Genomic DNA, 21,500 nt, shown 5'->3' on the forward strand with positions numbered 1-21,500 from the left:
GTTCTATCTATGCCCTTAATAAGTTATTCAAGAAGAAATGCTTATAAACAATAGCCTGAAAATTTATCTTATGCTTTATTTTTATTTATTTTTGTGTTATGCGGGCCTCTCACTGTTGTGGCCTCTCCCATTGCGGAGCACAGGCTCCGGACGCGCAGGCTCAGCAGCCATGGCTCACAGGCCTAGCCGCTCCGCGGCATGTGGGATCCTCCCGGACCGGGGCACGAACCCGCATCCCCTGCACCGGCAGGCGGACTCTCAACCACTGCGCCACCAGGGAAGCCCCCTTTATTTTTATTGTGTTACAAATTTTATTTTAAATACATGCAATGCAGGATTTCAAAAAATCATGGCAAAAATAAATATTGATCAACTTTTGACATAATGTGCAATAAAAATTTTAATCTATAATTTATAGAACATGCCATTCCAAAATCAAAAGCAATGTAATAACATTTTAGAAATTAGTTAACACATAATACTTTTTCTTGCATACTTTAAAACAAATTAAACAACATGTATCACTCCTTAAATAGGTAAAGAATTTATGTAATATAGTGATGATTATATTTAAGTGAAAATGTTTAATAAAATACTGATTTGAAATTTAAAATATGTTATATCTAAAAGTCACATCATATATCATGCATAAATGATGAAATGATTTTTAAAATTCATAATGGGTCTCATTAAATCATGTCTTAACAAAGACAAAGATTTGGAAATATAAAAATGATGGTAGGGCTTCCCTGGGAGCGCAGTGATTGACAGTCCGCCTGCCGATGCAGGGGACATGGGTTCGTGCCCCGGTCCGGGAAGATCCCACATGCCGCGGAGCGGCTAGGCCCGTGATCCATGGCCGCTGAGCCTGCGCATCCGGAGCCTGTGCTCCGCAACAGGAGAGGTCACAACAGTGAGAGGCCCGCGTACCGCAAAAAAAAAAAAATGATGGTAAATGCTGGCCAAGTTCAACTCCCTCACTTCACTGATAAAAAAGAGAAGGTTGGGTGCTTTGTCTAAGAATGCAAACACAGTTAGATAGCAGTAAAGGTAGGATTAGTACCAGTCGGATTATTTTCACTGAATTGATTAAATGATTGGTATTTTAACACTTACATGTGTCAATGAAAACACAGATAGCAGTAAAGGTAGGATTAGTACCAATTGGATTATTTTCACTGAATTGATTAAATGATTGGTATTTTAACACTTGCATGTGTCACTGTCCTCATGTTCGGTCTGGGAAAAAAACCAAAACCAGGTGATCAACCCTCAGTAGTTTAGCTGAAAGCAAATGACTGATGGAATAACTCTCAAATTCCACCCTGTTGATCCTGTGTTCCCTTCCTCTCAAGTGTCTGCTTCTGGAAGACACAGATAGAACTATAGCAACAGAATATCCCCAAGCCCATATCTGCATGGCCAGAGTAAAATGAATATCTCCTTAGAAAGGCCCACAGCAAGTGATTCAGTTGGAAGAGAGAATTTGTTTCTGTCTCCAGAGGCTTCCCAAGCCCTCCCAATTACACTGTGGAGGTAGTTCGTTACTCCTGTTTCCATGAAGATGGGTCTGGAAGGGAAGCCACACTAGCATGTCCACCAGTTGAAGATACAAAAAAAATCCCTTTCCTTTTTTTGACATCTGACTCCTGGCCCCTGCCACCGCATTGCTCCCTTATTCTCACATGGGATCAATGCACCAGGACAAGACCCTCAAAGGTCCCCACTACACAGGACTCAGCTTTACAGCTTAGGAGATAACGCAAGACTTGTTCCCGGGAGCAACCCTCCAGTTTAAGAAGACAAGTTTAATAAGGTTACTGAGGGCTTTTGGCTATCTTGTCCAGCTGTTTTTCCAGCCTGGTAGCTGCTTCAGCAACAGAACAAAGGTCAGGCAGCCCCTAATTCCGGATATGGGGGCCCACAACAATCTACCAAAAGAAGGATGGGGAATTGAGGTCATTCCTACCATAGGAGGTTTTCTTACCTTATTTTTGTTTTTTTCTCTACTCTTGCAGGATTCCAGCACATCGTTTCCAAATGCTTTTCTTACTTTTATACACTTTTGAGCTTGAGGTGGCTGCAAGATAGCAGGTCTTAGAACATGTTCAGAATGTTTCACAGGACCTTAAAATAACAGAATGAAAGGGTCAATATATCTTCAGTGAAATACTTTTCCTCTCTAGTTTTTTACTAATTTAATGCTAATTTTCTAAAGTCATGATTAAATGAGGGGTTAATGTTAACTAATCAAAGTCAAAATAGCCAGTGAGCTGCCTGGTACTTTCTTCCTGCCTACTTTTAACCCAGTAACTATTCATTTTGATCATGGGACTTAGCTTACCAAATGCTTTCCTTCATGTTTTGTCACTCAACCACCATACCACCATACACACACACAGAGATTAAGATATGGATGGTAAAACAAAATTTCTGAGGTTCTTGTAATAAAGAGAAGCTACATACCTTGTTCTGCACTGTTCATATCAACATTCCTTTGCACAAAAGTTGATGTCATAAAAACATTGTTTTTCTTCACTGTAAAAAACATGTTTACAAAAATTTTTAAACCTATAGTCAGTTTCTACTGTTTTAACGGTCTTGCACTGAACTCACCAGTAGATGTCGCTGTTGGCACTAACAGAGTAATAGGCGGTGCTCATGAGAGCACTGATTCTGCTAAAAAAGTGTGATGGCAAGGTGAGTTTCGCTACAGTCTTTTTACTCAGAAAAATAAGTGAAAATTAGGTCGTAAGTGAAATAGGGAGTTTTCTTTAGAATCATGAAATTGAATAGTGAGAGAAATTCTACAGATTATAAACTCTGAATTGGTAGTGAACCATCTGTGTGCATTAATATATATTTCTTATAGAATGTTATAAAACTGTTAGCAAATTCTGCCCCTTCCCCACTCTTTAATGATACCCGAAGAGAGAAGTAAAGATGACCATTATTCTAGGCCATTTTTCTGTGAAGTGAATTGATGGGATAAGACTGTGGTCTTGGCTGCAAGAACAGAATTGTAGGCATACCAAAGAGATATTGCTGATTGGGATCCAGACCACTGCAATAAAATGAGTATCACAATAAAGTGAGTCACACAAGTTCTTTGGTTTCCCAGTGCATATAAAAGTTACATTTACACTATACTGTAGTCTGTTAAGTGTGCAATAGCAATATATGTATCTTAATTTAAAAATACTTTATTGCTATGAAAAACAATATACCTATCTTAATTTAAAAATACTTTATTGCTAAAAAAATGCTAACCATCATGTGAGCCTTCAGAGAGTCATAATCTTTTGGCTGGTGGAGGGTCTTGCCTCAGTGTCTATGGCTGCTGACTGATCAGGCTGGTGGTGGCTGAAGGCTGGGGTGACCGTGGCAATGTCTTAACATAAGACAACAATGAAGTTTGCAGCATCAGTTGACTTTTCCTTTCACGAATGATTTCTCTGTAGCATGCAATGCTGTTTGATAACATTTTACTCACAGAACTTCTTTCAAAATTGGAGTCAGTCCCCTCAAACCCCCAATTAAGTTTATTCTAAATCCTTTATTGTCATTTCAACAACCTTTGCAGCATCTTCACCAGGACTAGATGAGCAGGAAACCACTTTCTTTGCTCATCCATGAGAAGCAACTCCTCATCTGTTCAAGTTTTATCATCAGATTGCAGCAATTCAGCTACATCTTCAGGCTCCACGTCTAATTCTAGTTCTCTTGCTATTTCCACCACATCTGTACTTATTTCCTCCACTGAAGTCTGGAACCCCTCAAAGTCATCCATGAGGGTTGGAATCAGCTTCTTCCAAACTCCTGTGAATGTTGATATTTTGACCTCTTCCCATGAATTACAAATGTTCTTAATGGCAGCTAGAATGGTGAATCCTTTCCAGAAGGTTTGCAAATGCCTTTGTCCAGATCCATCAGAGGAATCACTACCTATGGCAGCTATAGCCTTACAAAATGTACTTCTTAAATAATAAGACTTGAATGTCAAAATGACTCCTTGATCCATGGTGTGAAAAGTGGATGTTGTGTTAGCCGGCATGAATGACATTAATCTTGTTTTACATCTCCGTTAGAGCTCTTGAGTGACCAGATATATTGTCACTGAACAGTAATATTTTAAAAGGAATCTTTTTCTGAGCAGCAGGTCACAACAGTGGGCTTAAAATATTCAGCAAACCATGTTGTAAAGAGGTGTGCCATCATCCAGGCTTTGTTGTCCCATTTATAGGACACAGGCAGAGTAGATTCATCATAATTCTTAAGGGCCTTAAATTTTCAGAATGCTAAATAAGCACTGGCTTCTATTTAAAGTCTCCAGCTGCATTAGTCCCTAACAAGAGAGTCAGCCTGTCCTTTGAAACTTTGAGGCCAGGCATTGACTTCTCCTCTCTAGCTATGAAAAGTCCTAGATGGCACCTTCTTCCAGTATAAGGCTGTTTCGTCTACACTGAAAATCTGTTGTTTAGCATAGCCACCTTCATTAATGATATGGGCTAGATCTTCTGGATAACTTGCTGCAGCTTCTGCATCAGCACTTGCTGCTTCACCTTGCACACTTATGTTATGGCGATGGCTTCTTTCCTACAACCTCATGAACCAACATCTGCTAGCTTCAGACTTTTGTTCTGCAGCTTCCTCAACTCTCTCAGCCTTTACAGAACTGAAAAGAGTCAGGGCCTTGTTCTTGATTAAGCTTTGGCTTGAAGGAATATTGTGGCTGGTTTGATCTTCTCTCCAGACCACTAGAACTTTCTCCATATCAGCAATAAGTCTGTTTCACTTTCTTATCATTCATGTGTTCACTGGAGTAGCACTTTCAATTTCCTTCAGGAACTTTTCCTTCACAGTCACATATTTGCTAACCGTTTGGTGCAAGAGGCCTAGTTTTTGGCCTATCTTGGCTTTAGACATGCCTTTCTCACTAAACTTAATCATTTCTAACTTTTGATTTAAAGTGAGAGACATGTGACTCTTCCTTTCACTCAAACACTTAGAGGCCACTATAAGGTTATTAACTGGCCTAATTTCAATATTGCTGTATCTCAGGGAATAGGGAGGCCTGAGAAGAGGGAGAGGGATGGGGGAGCAGGCTGGTTGGTGGAGCAGTCAACATGCACATTTATTAAGTTGGCCATCATGACTTATATGGTCGTGGTTTAAGTGCCCCCCCAGTAGTAACATCTAAGATCACTGATCACAGATCACCATAACAGGTATAATAATAATGAAAATGTTTGAAATATTGTGAGAATTACCAAAATATGACACAGAGACACAAGGCAAGCAAATGCTGTTGGAAAAGTGGCACCCATAGACTTCCTTGAGGTATGGTTGCCACAAACTTTCAATTTGTAAAAAATGCAATATCTGTGAAGTTCAATAAAACGAGGTATGGCTGTACTACACATCTCAGAGATCACCTTTTGGTTGCAAATCGCAGAAATAGCAACCTTTGAGTGTTGGATTAAAGGAGATGAGAAAAGAATAAGGATTGCTTCTTCGAAGTATTATAAATGTTGGGGTAGAATAGCTTCTCTAATTCAAAGTTCAATTACATGGTTTTTATGATCTTTATTATTAAAAAGTAACACTGAATGGGCCATTTAAAATTGTACTATTTGTCTCCATTCCAACAGCGCCAAGATTCTGCACAACATAAAATGGGATGTGCTTGGTAATATCAGTGTTTTTTTTATTCATTCTTTTTGTATGTGTGTCTGATTTTTAGAAAATGAATTGAAGCAGTCTTCCAGATAATTTAAAGCCATCCCTTTACTTTATGCACAAATACAATAAAACAAATCCTCTGGGATTAAGACCCCTATTCCTCTTAATGTCTGTAACTTGTCAGGCACATATAGCTGGAGCTTATTGAACTAGAACCTGTCTCTTCTTTATGTGAAAGGTGTCTGACCATATTGTTGCTCAGTCACGCTTGGAATTGTTAATAAGAATATAAATTCATTAGTTTGAAAACTCTGTGGTTCCTGGGTAGAATCCGCTAAAAGGAAGTGAATAGTTGGTATTTTCTGTTTCTTGTGGTAAGCTTAACTCGGAAAAGGCAGTTGGTTGTTCAGTAGAAACAAAAATATACAAGACTACAAATCATAATCTTGATGTAGAGCATGTTTCAACCATTTCAAATATTTTATTATGATAAAATAGTTTTACTTAGCAAAGTATTACAAATTTCAAATAAAAAGAGGTAATGTTTTAATTAGTGAAAAATTCAAAAGGAATCATATTCTAAACTTTAGAATATAAATTTAAAGCATAAACTTTGAGAATCTACACATAGTTATATATTTTGAGTACTGCATATGTTATAAACTGTACAGATGGACAATAATAAGGAAAATAAAGCAAGTTACTATATTTTATAGGGCTACCTTACATAAAATAATACTGTCATAAACATGAAATCCTAAAAAACATCATCAAGCTTAAACTTTCTACCAAAAATAAACAGATATACTGTCTAGATTTGTGGGGCTGGAATTCAGAAGGTAGTCTTCCATGCATACTTTGCTAAGGCCCCTATTTTATTTGCCACTAAAATGTCAGAGTTTTATAGTAGCTGAAAAAGAAAGCTCGTCATGAATAAGAATGGATTTGGAAAAGTCAGAGTGTCAGGCTTGAGGTTCTAAGAAGTTCTTTATTACCTGGCCCAGAAGGGGGGAAGGTCGGGAGATCCGTGAAGGATGACGATCTTAGTCGCTTCTGGGACAAGGTTGATGCTAAAAGCAGATTGCAAACTGGAGTCAATAAGGAAGTGGGTTTTGTTTTTCTTTTGATTTGGATTTTTGCTGTTTTGGAAAATTTTCTTTATCACCAGATTAGAAAAATCTTTGTATTTTTATCGATTAAAAATAAAGAGTGCCTCTGGTGAGAATTATTCAGTAAATATTTACATGATCATCGTGTGTTAGACACTCTATCAGGTGTGAAGATGACCTCAAGGAACTCTCAGTGGAGGAGACAGACATATACATAAATAGCTGTATGACGCAGCAGAGGGCAGTGTGATCTATCATAAAAGAAGTCACCAGAGTGTTTTGAGTGTAGGAGAGAGGCAAACTAAGTTAATGGTTTATTCAAAACACAGCATATGATAAAGTTCTTAGAATAAAGTGTTTTTTTTAAAGCAGACATCTGTTTATTTAAGTAGATGTTTACTTAGGAGGAAATAGCAGTTTCTCCTAATTGTAAAGCTAATACATGCTTAATGCAGAAACTTTGTGAACACAGCAAAATACAAAGGTCGGAGTGGGGGGGTGGAGTGGGCTGGGGGTGGGGGGTGGGGGGGATGGACAAGGGAACCAAATCACTTGTAATCCCATTACCTAAGATAACACTGTGGTTTATATCCTTTCAGTCTTTTTTCCAATGTTGATTAATTGAATTTTTAAATAATAACTCACTGTGCAATTCATTTATAAACTGCTATCTTCATACAACAATATATTATAAACACTATCAATGGGTAGATTTTTAAACAGTATGTGTTTGAAAAGTCCCTTAGTAGTGTCACACTCAGAGTAAACATAACAGTGAACAGTCAAGGCTATACCTACCTCCTTGGGACTGAGAATCTGTAGTATGCAAAGTAAAAGACGAAGACCGGACACGCTTTCTTGAAGAATCATTACACTCTGTAAGAAATTCAATGTGAAGGGTAAAACTGGTTGCAATAACAAATTAGCCTCAATCCATGATATGAGAGGAGAAACAGAATTTCCTTTTCTCTAGATATATCATCGTTTGATAATGTGTTAATTCCTGAAGCACAGTGTTAGATATTGGGGTTAATAACTTGGTGATTATAAACCGATAGGCATATCATCCTACTATGAAACAATTAGAAACAAGTGGCCTTGGCAAGAAGTTGCGTACAAATTCTGAGATTGTATAGAGAATGCTTTTGGAAGGTTGAAGTACAGGCAGTGGAGAATCATGGGATTTTAGCGTTGTTAACATCAGTGTTCTCAAAGACCTACATGTCATCTTTCAAAACAAGAGCCAGTCTACTTGCATGCTTAAAAACAAGAAAAACCATTCGATTTTACATTGTCTGTGCCACATGCCAAAATGCTCGTGCCTACTTATCTCTTTGTATAAAGATTGCTTTTGAAATACAGGATACAAATCATTACCATGTTCTGCTGCTTCATACAGGGTGTCTTCTGCAGGTCTCTGGAAGGAAACAAAGCTACCAGTGAGAGCTGAGTGTTTGCTGTTTTCAAATCAGACTTTCACCCTGTCACTTTATAAGAGAATTCTCAGAAGCCAGGTCTATTCAGCTAGGCTAGGAAAAGCTGCTCACCTTTACTCACTAGGAGTTGAGTTTTTCTTTAGTTAGTTTTGTGGGTAGTAGGGTAAATTACCTCCATAAGTAAGAATGAATAACAAGAAAATACTAGTTAGGCTAAAGTGAGAATGCTACTAATGCTATCATTTGTCTTTCAAAGCAAGTGATTTTAGTATGATGCTGAAAAAGCAAATAGAGTCCTCAAGATTTCTTTTGAATCATATATTGCAGTTTAGAACTTATTTTATATCCAGTTTTAAGCTAGGTCAGTGGTGGGGAATACATGATGAGCCTTAGCCCTCCTAATCTCCTTCAGCCCCTCCCCTTTCCCAGTCACTCCAAAAAAAAAAAAAACCAGATAATTTGGTAAAAATGGCATGTTATCCATAGTTTCAAGATAAGGCCTCTGGCTTCCCATTTCAGCCAAATTGCTGTCAGTAAATCCCTATGATGTAAATATGCTGGAGTTACTACTCCTCTAAGTGAAGAACAGAGGATAAATTTATGCAGCAGTGGTATCATTTAATATAGTTAGCTTCTCGAAATACAATCTTGTCAAAATAAAAATCAAAGAGGGACTTCCCTGGTGGTGCAGTGGTTAAGAATCCACCTGCCAATGCAGGGGACACGGGTTCAATCCCTGCTCCGAGAAGATCCCACATGCTGCGGAGCAACTAAGCCCGTGCACCATAACTACTGAGCCTGCGCTCTAGACCCTGTGAGCCACAACTACTGAGCCAACACGCTGCAACTACTGAAACCCACATGCCGAGAGCCGGCACTCCTCAACAAGAGAAGCCACCGCAGAGAAGCCTGCGCACTGCAACGAAGAGTAGGCCCTGCTCACCGCAACTAAAGAAAGCCCGCGCACAGCAAAGAAGACCCAACGCAGCCAAAATAAATAAATACCTCAAAAAAAAAATCAAAGAAAAGTGACTTGATCTTACCTTAAAAGTTTGTTTTCTCTTTTCAAAAACAAATATTGGTTGAGCAATGACAGATTTTTCTGTAAAAGTAAAAGAACATGCAAGAAATCAAACAATACTCTGACATTTCTAACACCAACTACAAATATTTGAAGATGTTTTGGGTTTGTATTTTTCCCTGCCTTTGGGTAAAATCCAAACTGTTTTACATGAATGCTGTAAATCGCATATTTACAAATGATTTTAACAATTAATTAGAGAAATAAATATTCGGGGAAAGTGAAACATATTATGGAAACATAATATGTTTCCATAAATAGAGAGATCATCCCATTAAAAGAACAACCTTTAAATGTTTAAGGAAAACAAAGTACAATTACCTGCATTTGGAAACTCATCGTGACGTAGTGATTAACATCCTTACTTTTAGAATAAAACATTTCAAAGGATGAAAAATCTCATCTGAGGGCTTCCCTGGTGGCGCAGTGTTTGAGAGTCCGCCTGCCGATGCAGGGGACACGGGTTCGTGCCCCGGTCCGGGAAGATCCCACATTCCGCGGAGCGGCTGGGCCCGTGAGCCATGGCCGCTGAGCCTGCGCGTCCGGAGCCTGTGCTCCGCAACGGGAGAGGCCACAACAGTGAGAGGCTCACGTACCGCAAAAAAAAAAAAAAAAAAAAAAATCTCATCTGAGAGTAATACTTCTACTTGGTTTGGATCTCAAAATATAAATGGTACAGATGTACTTAAATAATCCAGGAATAATTCATATTTCCTTGACTAGTCATATACTAAGTCGTGTTTTCAATATTTAGACTAAGATCAGTCTTAAACAGTATTGTAAAGTAGGTAGTTTGTCTTCAGCCCTGCCAACCTTATTAATCTTTTATATTTTCCTCTCTTAGGTAAGGATAGAAAGGAACTCATTCACTCTAGGGTATAAATGAGTGATAACAGCATTAAATATCAGCACTCTAGAATTCTTAGGGAAGATTATATGGTTGTTAAAAGCTTGGAGGGGCCCTGGAGTTAGAGAGGCATGTGTTCAAATATAAGTTCCACCGCTAATTGGCAATATACTTTTGGAAACAATATGTCTGTACCTTAAGTTTCTTCATCCGAAAAAAAAAAAATGAAGACTATAACAGTACTTACTTTACAGAATTTATGTGAAAATTATGTGGATTTTTAGATATAATTACTTAGATTTTAATAAGACCAAAAAAAAGCCTGAATGGATATTAAATATGTGGCGTGACACCAATCTCTATTCCAAAACTCATAGCTGACACTGCTAATCTATGACAACACTTTCTTGATGAGCCCCAATATTTCCTCAGAACTTTTATCATTATAGGCTTCTAGCAGCCATTACCGATGTATCATGCTGGCATAGAAGCTGAGGTAATTTGCCATCACTGGTTAAATAAATAAAAGTCTAGCTGAAGAATTTCAAGGAACTACCAGATAATTACATCTTTTATATGCCAGAAAGGGGTTTTCCAGTTACCCACAATCTTATCCCATAATAGCGTGTCCAAACTCTGCCAGACCACCCTTTGCCAAGCTCCTGGGGCCCTGTGAACTTGGGTACCTTCTTTCGGTCCAGCAAGATAAGCTTCATTTTTTTATGCAAGTGCTTACTGTGCTGTCGGCCCTTGGAGCCAAGTGAACCACAGCAGAAAATGCTCAACAATAGATTTGCATTGCCATCCATATTCAACTGTAGCTCAATTCTTTGTTCTTTCTTAGAACAAGCTCCTTTTCCGGCAATTACATTAGATTTAAGAAATGAGATCTCTAATGACTTTGAAAGGACATAGTCTTTGTGAATGTGCAGTGGAATACTTATGCAGTGGAATACTTATGAAGTGGAATACTTATGAAGTGGAATAATAAATGGGGCCTCTTCTAAATTGGACTTAGGATAGTTGTCCTTAAAATAGTATGACTTGACCGAACCATAGACAAATAGCATGTTGACTTTTCCTCTATCAAAACATAGAGCTAAAAATGGGCAGAAGTGATCTTCAATGGCAGCATTAAGTAGGAAATCATAAAGGGTTACTTGTAGCTTGGAGGGCATGTGGTAAAGTAGGAAGGCCATTTTTTTTCATCAATTCAACAAATATTTATTGAGTATCTTTTTGTGCCAGCCACTGTGCTAGGATCTAGGTATACATGGTCTGATTGAAGGTATATTAGCCTCAGTGCAGCCGCCTCCTCTCCCTGACACTGCCCAGCTCATTAGCTGGAAAACAGATGACCTCCTTACCTCCTCTTCCATCTAGATTCTCTCTCCCTTTCTCAAACCAGTCCTTTGGCTCCAAAGACAAAGTCAAGAGTAAACATTTATCAAGCCATTGGGTTCATAGCAGTTTTCTAACCTGACCCAGTAGGAAAACTTGAAAATAAGATCACGGTCCTTAAAATGATATATTTTAAAATGTATCCCTCCTTCTTTCTAATATATTTTTTGATCAATCCACTTATTCAACAAATATGTATTGAGGGGTGACCGTATACAAGTCACTTTGCAAGGTAAGAGGGAGAGGACAGTGGTATAAGATGAGGCTGAAGATGAAGTTGGATTATCTAAAATAATCTTCCCGTCTCAAGATCCTTAAGTTAGTCACATCTACTGGGTTTCTTTTGCCACATAAGGTACATATTTACAGGTTCTGAGCATTAGGATACGGACATCTTTAGGGAGCTGTTATACTGCCTACCACGCATACAAAATACTGAGGTTCAGTCTGAGCACTCTCTACTCAGTTCACAGAATGCTGGCAGCCAGGTTTATTTCCTCCAGGCAGGAAATTATAAGATTTTTCTCTGGAGAGTGAGCAATCCGAAAGAAAAGAACAAAAGATATTGGCAAACAAATTTCTCAGTGAATGGTCAAACCAGATGATGAGAACCCGGTGCAAGTGCACACAGCTGCCGATGAGCTTTTTCGTGAGTGCCTCCTTCTTAAATATAAGCAGGCAATCAAGGGTCACCAGACACACAATTCAGTGATTGAATGAGTAAACAGAAGGAAAGTAAACTGGAGGGAAAAGACGATGCAGAGAGTTTAATATATATTTTCTAAAATTATATACAAATAATTTATTTTCATACATATATATTTTATATATCTAATATGTATATAATTAATATCCTCACAGATATGAAACATTCATGAAGCAAAAACAGAATACTATTTTTTCAAAAGAGTAACACAGAACAAGAATAAGCTTTTAGAAATTTGGACTTTAAAATATGGTAGTAGAATCAATGTTGCCTTAAAAACATCAATAGAAGATTTAGAGAATAAAATTGAGTAAATAGTCCACATAGCAGAGCAAAAGAACAGAAATGAAAAATGTGAGAAGAGATAGGAAAACTCAGATGATCAGTCCAAGAGTCACTTCAATGCCTGACTAATAGAAGCTATAGAGAAAGAGAATACAGGAAAACGAGGGCTTGAAATTATCAACAAATAGATCATTAAAATTCCCCAAATCAAAAGACATATGTGTCCAGTTTGAAAGAGCCAATCCAATACTCAGAACAATACATGAAAATAGAACCGTACCAATGCACATCATGAAATCTTAGAACACCACTAAGAAAAGGTCCTATTGGCATGGAAAAGGGGGTAAAAAAAAAGTCACATATGAAGGATCAGGTATCGGAATGGCTTTAGGTTTCACAACAACAATCCTGTAAGTTAGAAGTCAAAGGAGCAATGCTTTTAACACTCTGAAAGGAAATGATTTCCAGTCTAGAATTATATGCTAATATAATGTACCGATTATAATGTACCGATTAAGTGTAAAGACATGATAAAAACATTTCCAACTGTAAGCTCTCGAAGTATGTATCCCACATGCACTCATTCTCAGGATGCTTCTAAAGGAAGTGCTCTACCAAAAGAGCTAGTAAACTAAGTAGCCAAGAAACAGGGGCACCGACTCAGAAGAGGTGAAGGCAGCCTCCAGGATGATGGTGAGAGGATAGCCCAGAACGATAGCAGTACACCAATTGCAGAGAATAACCAGTCCACAATGGGGGAGGTCCCTGAGGAGACTCCAGGAAAGAAGTCTCCAAAAGGATGGAACTAGAAACAGTTGAATATCTCAAGTAACTGAATATTTTGAAAGCATATTTAGATAATTGGAAGAGACTTTGGGGGTTGACTGGTAACTAGTACGTAGAGAACTAAGAAAACAAAACAGAAATATGATACAATTATTAAATCCAGAGAAAACAAAAAGTTGGGCAGGAAAACAAAAGTAATCAAAATATATTACATAATCATGACGATGTGAATACTGAATATTGATCTAATCAGACTTCTGATGCAGTGATTTTGGGAAGATGGGGGAATGGAGAGCATTCATGTGTATGGTGGTAGTGGGTTGAAGGGGTCAGAAAAATCTGTGAAAGGGACCTAAATTCTTCCATAGTTGCAACCAGTAGCACCTAAACATAAATATAGAGAAGTAGCCCTAAATGCCTGGTATTTGGTTATATGGAGGTTAATACAAAAGAAACAGCTGTGAGTTGGATGCTGTTACCTCTGGGGACCAAGAAAAAAGAAAGCAGAGGAAGGGGCCAGGAGGAGATTGCTACTTTTTTCCGGAAAAGTCTTGTAGGACCATTTGATCCCTTAAACCACATGAATATACATAACTTTGAAAAAATAAAAACCAAATTTGAAAATAATTTCTTTTCTACCGTAGTGTCAGACACTCATGATCAAAGGACAATTCTCACGCTCCTGGCCAACGACAGACTTCTTATTGAATTATACTGCTTAACAAGTACCCAGTATCTTATTTCTTTGGCCTACCTGTTCTTTGCATAGAGATATATGGAAATAGATGTGTGGGCAAGATGGATTCACTGAATTCAGAGTGCAATAACACGCTTCTGAATAACTAAAGATCTGCTCTTTATAATGCCGTCTAATCTACTGAAAGGCATTTTATGTTCTTGTCCTTCACCTTCATTCAAAATACTCCTTCACATCTCCAGACAAGAATTCAGCTAGAACATTATGCATAATGTAAGAGCTTTGTTCTTCAGGATTCTAAGGTAGTGTAATGGTCAGTTTCTCCCTATTCTAATATGTACCATAATTTTCCCCCCAAATTTTGGGTGAGTTGTAAGGTCTTGTTCCTACCTTTTTGTTTTCAATATATTTTATTGGCACTCAGTCTGACAAACCTGTTTTATGTAGGAAAGTAACTGGAGGATTTTCAGTCATCTCAAAGGAGAAGGTTTAAGAGTGTCTACTGAGCCAAAAGCAGATCTGGAAGAGGAGGAAGAGACTGAGAATGGAGTCCCAGTGGGCATGGGGGCAGGAAGCTCTAGGGGTCCCACATTTCTGCTACATGGCTTCTCCCACCGAGAGTCTGGCAGACTGCTTCATCCTGCTTGGTAGTTTAGGGTGATTAAGGTGAAAACTGAGTTCTCCACACTGGATAGAACCAGGCTACTCCAACCAGGGCCACAAAGGTTGTGGAAACACTCTTGGCAGGAAAGATGGTGGCAACAACCCTCCTGCAGAGGAGCGGACACTGCCAAATGGGTCGCCTCTAATTGCTACCAGGACTAGAATTATCCACTTGGACTGCAGCCCTGGCATGCCCTGCATTTTCCTCTCTCTTTCTTCCTGGATTTTTCCATGTGTCTCTGCCACGTCCTTTTTTCTCATTTCTTCTCACGTTCCAAAACTGTCCTCTTCACCTCTTTCACTCGTGTCTGGCTCTCTGACTGGTCAAAGCATGGATTTTGGAGCTCTGAAGTTAGATAATCCTAGAGCTGTGCTTTAAAAAAAATTACTGCAAGGCTTAGCTTTCTCGTCTCTCTCGATATATATTTTAAAAGGGTTGTTATGAGGATAGAAGAAATGTGTGCACGTAAGAGCACCTGGTACAGCTTCTTCAAACCTTTTTGGAACAAGGCAGAATATCTTTCTCTCTATCGATCCATCCTCCATATATACACAGATATATATATCCATGTATATCCATTTACATATACATGCCTAAACACATGGCAATATGTCAGAGCACAGGTTGCACAGAAGACACTCAATAAAAGTTAGCTTCCCTCCCTCCTCTCCTCCAGTCCTATGTCATTGCCATCACCTAGCTACCCTGTTAGCTCTGGGGAAACTTCTTAATTGTTCCTCAAAGGTCTTTCTTTTTCCTTTCACTCATTACCTTATTCTTACCCCTGGTTCTCTTCTCACTTTTCCTTGTTTTACTCCTATCTTTCTTTTTCTTATTTAATATCAGGAAGTTTCTGAATTCAGGCCCATGGCCCATTGATAGTTTTAGAGATCCTTGCCCCTCAAAGTGTGGTCCAGACAGACTAGCAGCATTGACCAGGGACTTGTTAGAAATGCAGACTCTCAGGCCTCACCCCAGACCTACTGCAGCAGAATCTGCATTTTACAAGATCCCCAGGTGGTCTGTATACGTGTTTGAGGACCGGTCCTCTAGAGCACCTCCAGGTGTCTGCCCACTGAGACCAAATCTAGGAAGATGGCAGTGGAGACCCTTGGAGTTAATGACTAAATCTCCAGACGTTCTGAGTAACCTGACAGTTAATGAGAAAAGAATTACAACTCAAACCACACACTATGATTATTGTGATTCAATGTAAGGTGAAGTCCAGGGCTACTCTGAAGACCTAAAAAGAAATGCCTGTAGTTAGGATATTGAAATATCGATACTGATATTGAAATCAGTCATTCAGATATTCTGCTTAAAACAGTGATTTCCTCTCCGATGCAAGGAGTCTTCTGTTTTAATAATATGTCTGAAATCTGAGTAATGGGAATTTTTTTAGAAAATATCTTTGCTTGGGATTATTAAATGTCAGTTAAAATGTTTATTTCTGCAAAGCGAAAATTTAGCCTGAAAGCATAAACTACATCAAAAGCATTTGTCATAGTTCAAAGATTTTTCAACAGGAATTTAAAACATCTAAAGTCTCAACTATAAAAAATGACATCTTCTGTAGAAAAAAAGATCAATCATAGCAGGAGACCCAGGAAGAGGGGATGTAGAGGGTCTGAATCACAATTTGATTTTTTTTAAAAAAAGCCCTCAAATCTATGTTAAAATATTTTAAGATAGTTTTAAGAAATGACAAATTGTTGCCCCAGAAGAAAAGTGAATCTGTGCCAATTCATGAAGGAACTATAGGCATAAGACATTCTGTACTCATTTCTAGCCATCTATGGAGGAATTCTGTAAAAATGCAAAAGGAATGAACTAAACAACAAATTACCCACCAAAATATTAAAAAATATGTCTTTACAGAAGGAGGTGGTAAGGCCACAGAGTCGTTATTAACTATGATGGGACACTCTTGATTTTACTTTATCAGATGTTTTGTACTGACTGACTTGAAGGTAAAATAACCAGGACCCCAGAGGGAAACTTCCTATTTACATTCACATACAATTTCCTATTTACATAGGAAATTGCCAGGCTGAACTCACAAAGCACCAGCTCAACTTGAGTCACAAGGTAAATGGACCCTGCTGGAACAATTCCAGCCTTGTCGTCCCTGCTGAAGTTATAACCAATTGTGTACTATGAACACAAGTGTGTTGTAATACATACATTATAGGAAGTAAAAGGAGAAAACACTTTTCAACCCAATTCTGCATTTTTTGAACTGCTGTAAATTTTTGTTGTTAATGGAATTATAAACTGCCTGCTCTAAGAAATCTAGAATTTCTTGGTTTTGATTCAATGTGAGCACACACTTGAGAAAAAAAAGAATCAATATTAGAATAAAACGAAGGAAGCTATCCCTTTTCTCATAAATACCATGCTGATAAAGAAATTACTCATTTTCAGAATGGGACATTGGAGAAGAAGATGAGAAAAGTATCTCGCAACCCACTGAATACAGCCGTTACCACTGGGAACTTTGTCTAATCCATCCGATTTTCTGAACTCATCTGCTTCCTATGCTGCTAGTCTTCAAGAGATCCATTCATTGTAAGTTCCAAAGACTTTAGACTCTTTTCTCAACTGGTTTGTATACTGGTCTCCATCTAGACACAGATCAATTTCGAAAAACCAAGACATAAAAATAATTCAAGTGTCTGATGTGAGCTAGAACTAGAGGTTGTGTCACACACAGACCTTGTTGCCTTTCTGGAGGTCGGACCAAGCCCCTGAAAACTCTGTGTTTAATGCGTTCTCACCCCAACCTCAACACCAAACCATGCCGCTTAGTTTATAATCCAGTCATATGTGGTGGTGGGCTATGGCCAGCGACTTGATTTCGTTTGCATTTTAGAATCTGGAGATTTGTGGCAATTCAATTGAAGAAAAATTCTTCTCTCATTTCTTAAAGTCATGTACTTCACTGATGTCATTATAAATAGGGAACTTCACAGATTTTAAAGAACAGAAAACTTTCATTAAGTCATTTGATACAGAACATCTGGCAAAATCACTCTGCAGATCAAAATACAGTGATGAAGGAAGAAACTGGCTTTATATTTTTGAGAGTGTTCTGTAATGTATCCCAAAAGACATGGTCGTCATGTGCAGTGTGCTTTACATTTGGGGATGTTCAGTGAGTTGAACGGTTTCATGAAGACCTTCTTGTTTTCCAAGAGACCTTTTTCAACAGCCAACACAGCATACTCCATTAAATTTTACTATTGTTTTCAGTGTCAAAACATGACTCTTTGAATTATTTCTTTTTCTTTCTTCTTAAAACAGTACCATATGACATGCTTATGCGTGTCATGACTACTCTTTAACCTTTTGCCTTTTGAAATGTTTAACTTTATATGACCTAAAAGTTAGACCTCGCTGATCTCCCATGATGCTTCTTTTATGCACATGTGTAATGTGAAAATGTATATTTGTATCATACTTCATCTATTATAAAACGTGTCTAAATATATTAATCTTTGGTGACTAAGTAAATGACTACCACGAGCCAGAATGCAGGGTTTTATAAACCTAAACTTTGGCAAAAACGAGACTGGATTCAAATTCCGTCTCTTCAATTCACTAACTTTGTGAGCTAGGGCAGATCACTTGATCCCTCTGAGGCCACGTTTACTCATCTGTAAAATGGGAATAGTAAGACATACTTCACAAAGTTGTAAGGCTTTAGCGAGGTAACGTAGATAAAATGCTAAGCACAGTACCTGGCATATGAGAAATGCTCGGTAAACCGCGGCTCTTACCACATGATACGATCCTCAAGAGCTAAGTTATTAAACCCTTGGATCATGAGACAACGAAGCCTCCAGAATTACAAGATGTGTGCAAGGTCACGCAGCTCGTACTTAGAGATCTGGGACTAAAACACATGAGAGCTGACTCCGAATCTCATGTGTTTTCCTCTAAGAAAGGCTCCCTCTTGGCTTAGTTAAATGCCTGTTTTACAGCTTCTTTTCTTATGAAGCTGTGATGTACCTGAGCTGTGATAGCCCTTCTGCCTTTGTGGTCTGTACGAGCCTAGTTGAGATGTCATCCCAGACTGTGTGAATGTTCCTGCACTTTTGTTTTGCCATCCGTGAACATGCAAGATGCTTCACTTATTCTTACCATTTTCTGTTCGTATTTTGACTTTCAAAAGGTTTGTTTGAGAATGTTGGCAGGCAAATGGCGTGGTGAGCCTAGCAGTTTAAAACCTCTATGTCAATATTTATTTTCAGCCACTGGCAAAAATGACTCAGAAGAATGTATTACTTTTGACAAAGCATACCCACTTCTCCAAAATTTGAAGGTGTTATTTTATCTATAAGTATTATAGACCTTTATAGTTTATGGAATATAAACTATTGTATGCTTTTGTGATAAGGTTACCTGTAATCTTTAATTACTTGAATATGTTTGTCAGCAGCAAGTGTGGGCCCTCTGGATTGATAATGCCAGAAAGAGCTGTTTGCTCTTTCTCGACACCATTCCTTCGTTTATGCCCATGGGGTAGTAAAGATGCAGAACGTGTCTTGTGATGTGCCTGGTCCACTCGGTACCATTTGGAAATACATATTTCATTTGACAGCATTTATAAATCACATATTCTCCCCTCAGAATAACTTGCAGTGTGAAAATGCTTCCATATGTTAGAAGTGGGTCTCTCCATTTTGCTGAGGGAGGAGGGGATGGAAATATAGTCTAGGCTTCATGGCATGTTAAAGATAAGTATTGTACAGATTTAAAATGGTATCTGTTAATTTTAAGTAATTCCCTAGCGTTTTCTGCACTGCTAAAATTAAAAAGGTGATTTTGACACAAAATATCATATTAGTAATAATTAAATCACTCTTCACAAAGACTATTAGATATGGCTGAAATGCTGCTTCATATATTGAATCCAGATACATTTAAGCTCTTCCTCGTCAGTAGAGAAGGGCACTATTTTTAAATTCCCTCATGGATTCCAAGGCCGGATAGAGAAGCTTGATTGCAACTTCTTGCAATTCCCGAACTCTCTTCCTTAAACTCACTCCTCTTTGGCCTGAGCCTTTGAGCAGGCAGGAGAAAAAGCTCCTTGTTTTCCCGTTTCACAGGAGTAAATGCATGTTATTCCACTGAGAACAAGACCTCGGAGGCCTAGGCAGGAAGAAAGGAGCAGGGCTGCCACCCAAGGCCCTCACAAGCCCGGAAGGCCTGGACCCCGTTCTCCTCTCGGGAACTTGCGGAAGCCCCCGGAGGTCAACATTCACCCTCACCTTACGTGTGTGAGGACTGAAATGCCCTGCTTGCCCTTGGGGCACAGAAATGGAGCGGGGCTGGGGGGGGGGCGGTACTGTGCTGCCTGCTGCAGATGGTTCTGCATGCACATCTCACTGCTCTGCATTAGAACTAGTTTGAGAGAAGTAAAGGCCAGGTAGCAACTTGTAAGCCTTACCAGAAACATTTGTTCACCATGCTAAAGAAGATTACAGGATAAAATCTGATCAGTTTTCAAATGTATATGACTTGAAAAAGTCTCAAAAAGAACCCCCAAAACCTGAGAACAATCCTTTATATTTATTCATTTTCTTTCCTTCAAGCTTTTATGATCATTGAACTATTATGACAAGTCAAGATGAAAGGATCAGAGAGATATTGTAATTATGTGATATCTTTTTCTAAAGCATTTTTTATTGTGTGAAAATATACATAACATAAATTTTACCATTTTAACCGTTTTAAATACAGTTCAGTGTTATTAGGTATTTTCACAATACATAACTAGCAACACCATCCATCTCGAGAAATTTTTCATCATTCCAAACCGATATTCTATACCTATTAAACACGAACTCCCCATTCCAGTCTCCCCCCAGCCCTTGGTAACCTCTGTTCTACTTTCCGATTCTATGAATCTGACTAGGTACCTAATGTAAGTGGGGTCAGACAATATTTGTCTTTTGGGGCCTGACTTATTTCACTTAGCGTAATGTCTTCAAGGTCCATCTGTGTTGTTGCATATGTTAGAATTGTATTCCTTGTAAAAGCTGAGTAATAGTCCATTGTATGTGTATACCACATTTTGGATCTTTTTTTAAAATCAGCTTTCCCTCATTTGTCTCCTCCTCCTTTCTTTGCTTCCCTTTGGCTCCATATTTCTCTCTAACACCCACCTTCCTTGTCTCCCTACACGTTTCCCTCCCTCTACTCCTCCCATTACTCCTTCCTCCCTCCCTGACATACTCATCATTTTCTCTACATGCTTAATATGTATTAATATTACATACCAAGTACTCTTCTTATGGGTGTTTTTTTAATGAGGTAAAACTCAAGTTTATCTCATCTTAATTTTTAAACTATGTTATATACTTTTAATAATGATGGTCCTCATATCATAAAATTCTTAGACAGATGTAGATGGACACATAGTCCCAGCTCTCTGCACTAACTACTAACTTTGAGTAGATGACTTAGCTTCTCTGGTTTCAGTTTTCTAATATGTAAATTCAGTTGTACTACGTTATCTTTGAAGCCCCAACATTCAATGATTTATGAATATCAATCACTCGGAGGAAATTTTTGGGAAGAAAAATATTGATTTATTTGGTAAGTGTTAATTGCATGCTATGAGCAAGATCTTGAGTTTAAGCCTTAAAATGTGACAAACGTTCACAAAGATAGGAAGAAGTTTGGCACATCTATTATGGTGGGGATTTTTAAAAATATTTATTTGTTTATTATTTTATTTATTTATTTTTGGCTGCACCAGGTCTTAGTTGCAGCATGTGGGATCTTTAGTTGCAGCATGG

At 38.3% G+C, this 21,500-nt stretch overlaps 1 protein-coding gene across 4 annotated transcripts in view; it reads right to left on the minus strand.

Moving 5' to 3' along the window:
• RANBP3L (RAN binding protein 3 like) overlaps positions 1 to 21,500 on the minus strand; it is a 49,128-nt gene that overhangs the window by 16,900 nt on the left and 10,728 nt on the right. Inside the window, exons 2-7 of one of the 4 annotated variants that reach the window (XM_030843634.3) lie at positions 9,271 to 9,329; positions 8,169 to 8,208; positions 7,590 to 7,667; positions 6,678 to 6,752; positions 2,467 to 2,538; positions 1,988 to 2,127 (exon numbers count right to left, since the gene is read on the minus strand). In XM_030843634.3, the coding sequence (XP_030699494.1) occupies positions 1,988 to 2,127; positions 2,467 to 2,538; positions 6,678 to 6,752; positions 7,590 to 7,667; positions 8,169 to 8,208; positions 9,271 to 9,329 (464 nt within the window). The remainder of the gene's footprint in view (positions 1 to 1,987; positions 2,128 to 2,466; positions 2,539 to 6,677; positions 6,753 to 7,589; positions 7,668 to 8,168; positions 8,209 to 9,270; positions 9,330 to 21,500) is intronic. The other 3 variants (XM_060295711.2, XM_030843632.3, XM_060295712.2) reach the window with 3 other exon arrangements.

Source organism: Globicephala melas, chromosome 3, assembly GCF_963455315.2.
Source record: "Globicephala melas chromosome 3, mGloMel1.2, whole genome shotgun sequence".
NCBI classification, from domain to species: Eukaryota; Metazoa; Chordata; class Mammalia; order Artiodactyla; family Delphinidae; genus Globicephala; species Globicephala melas.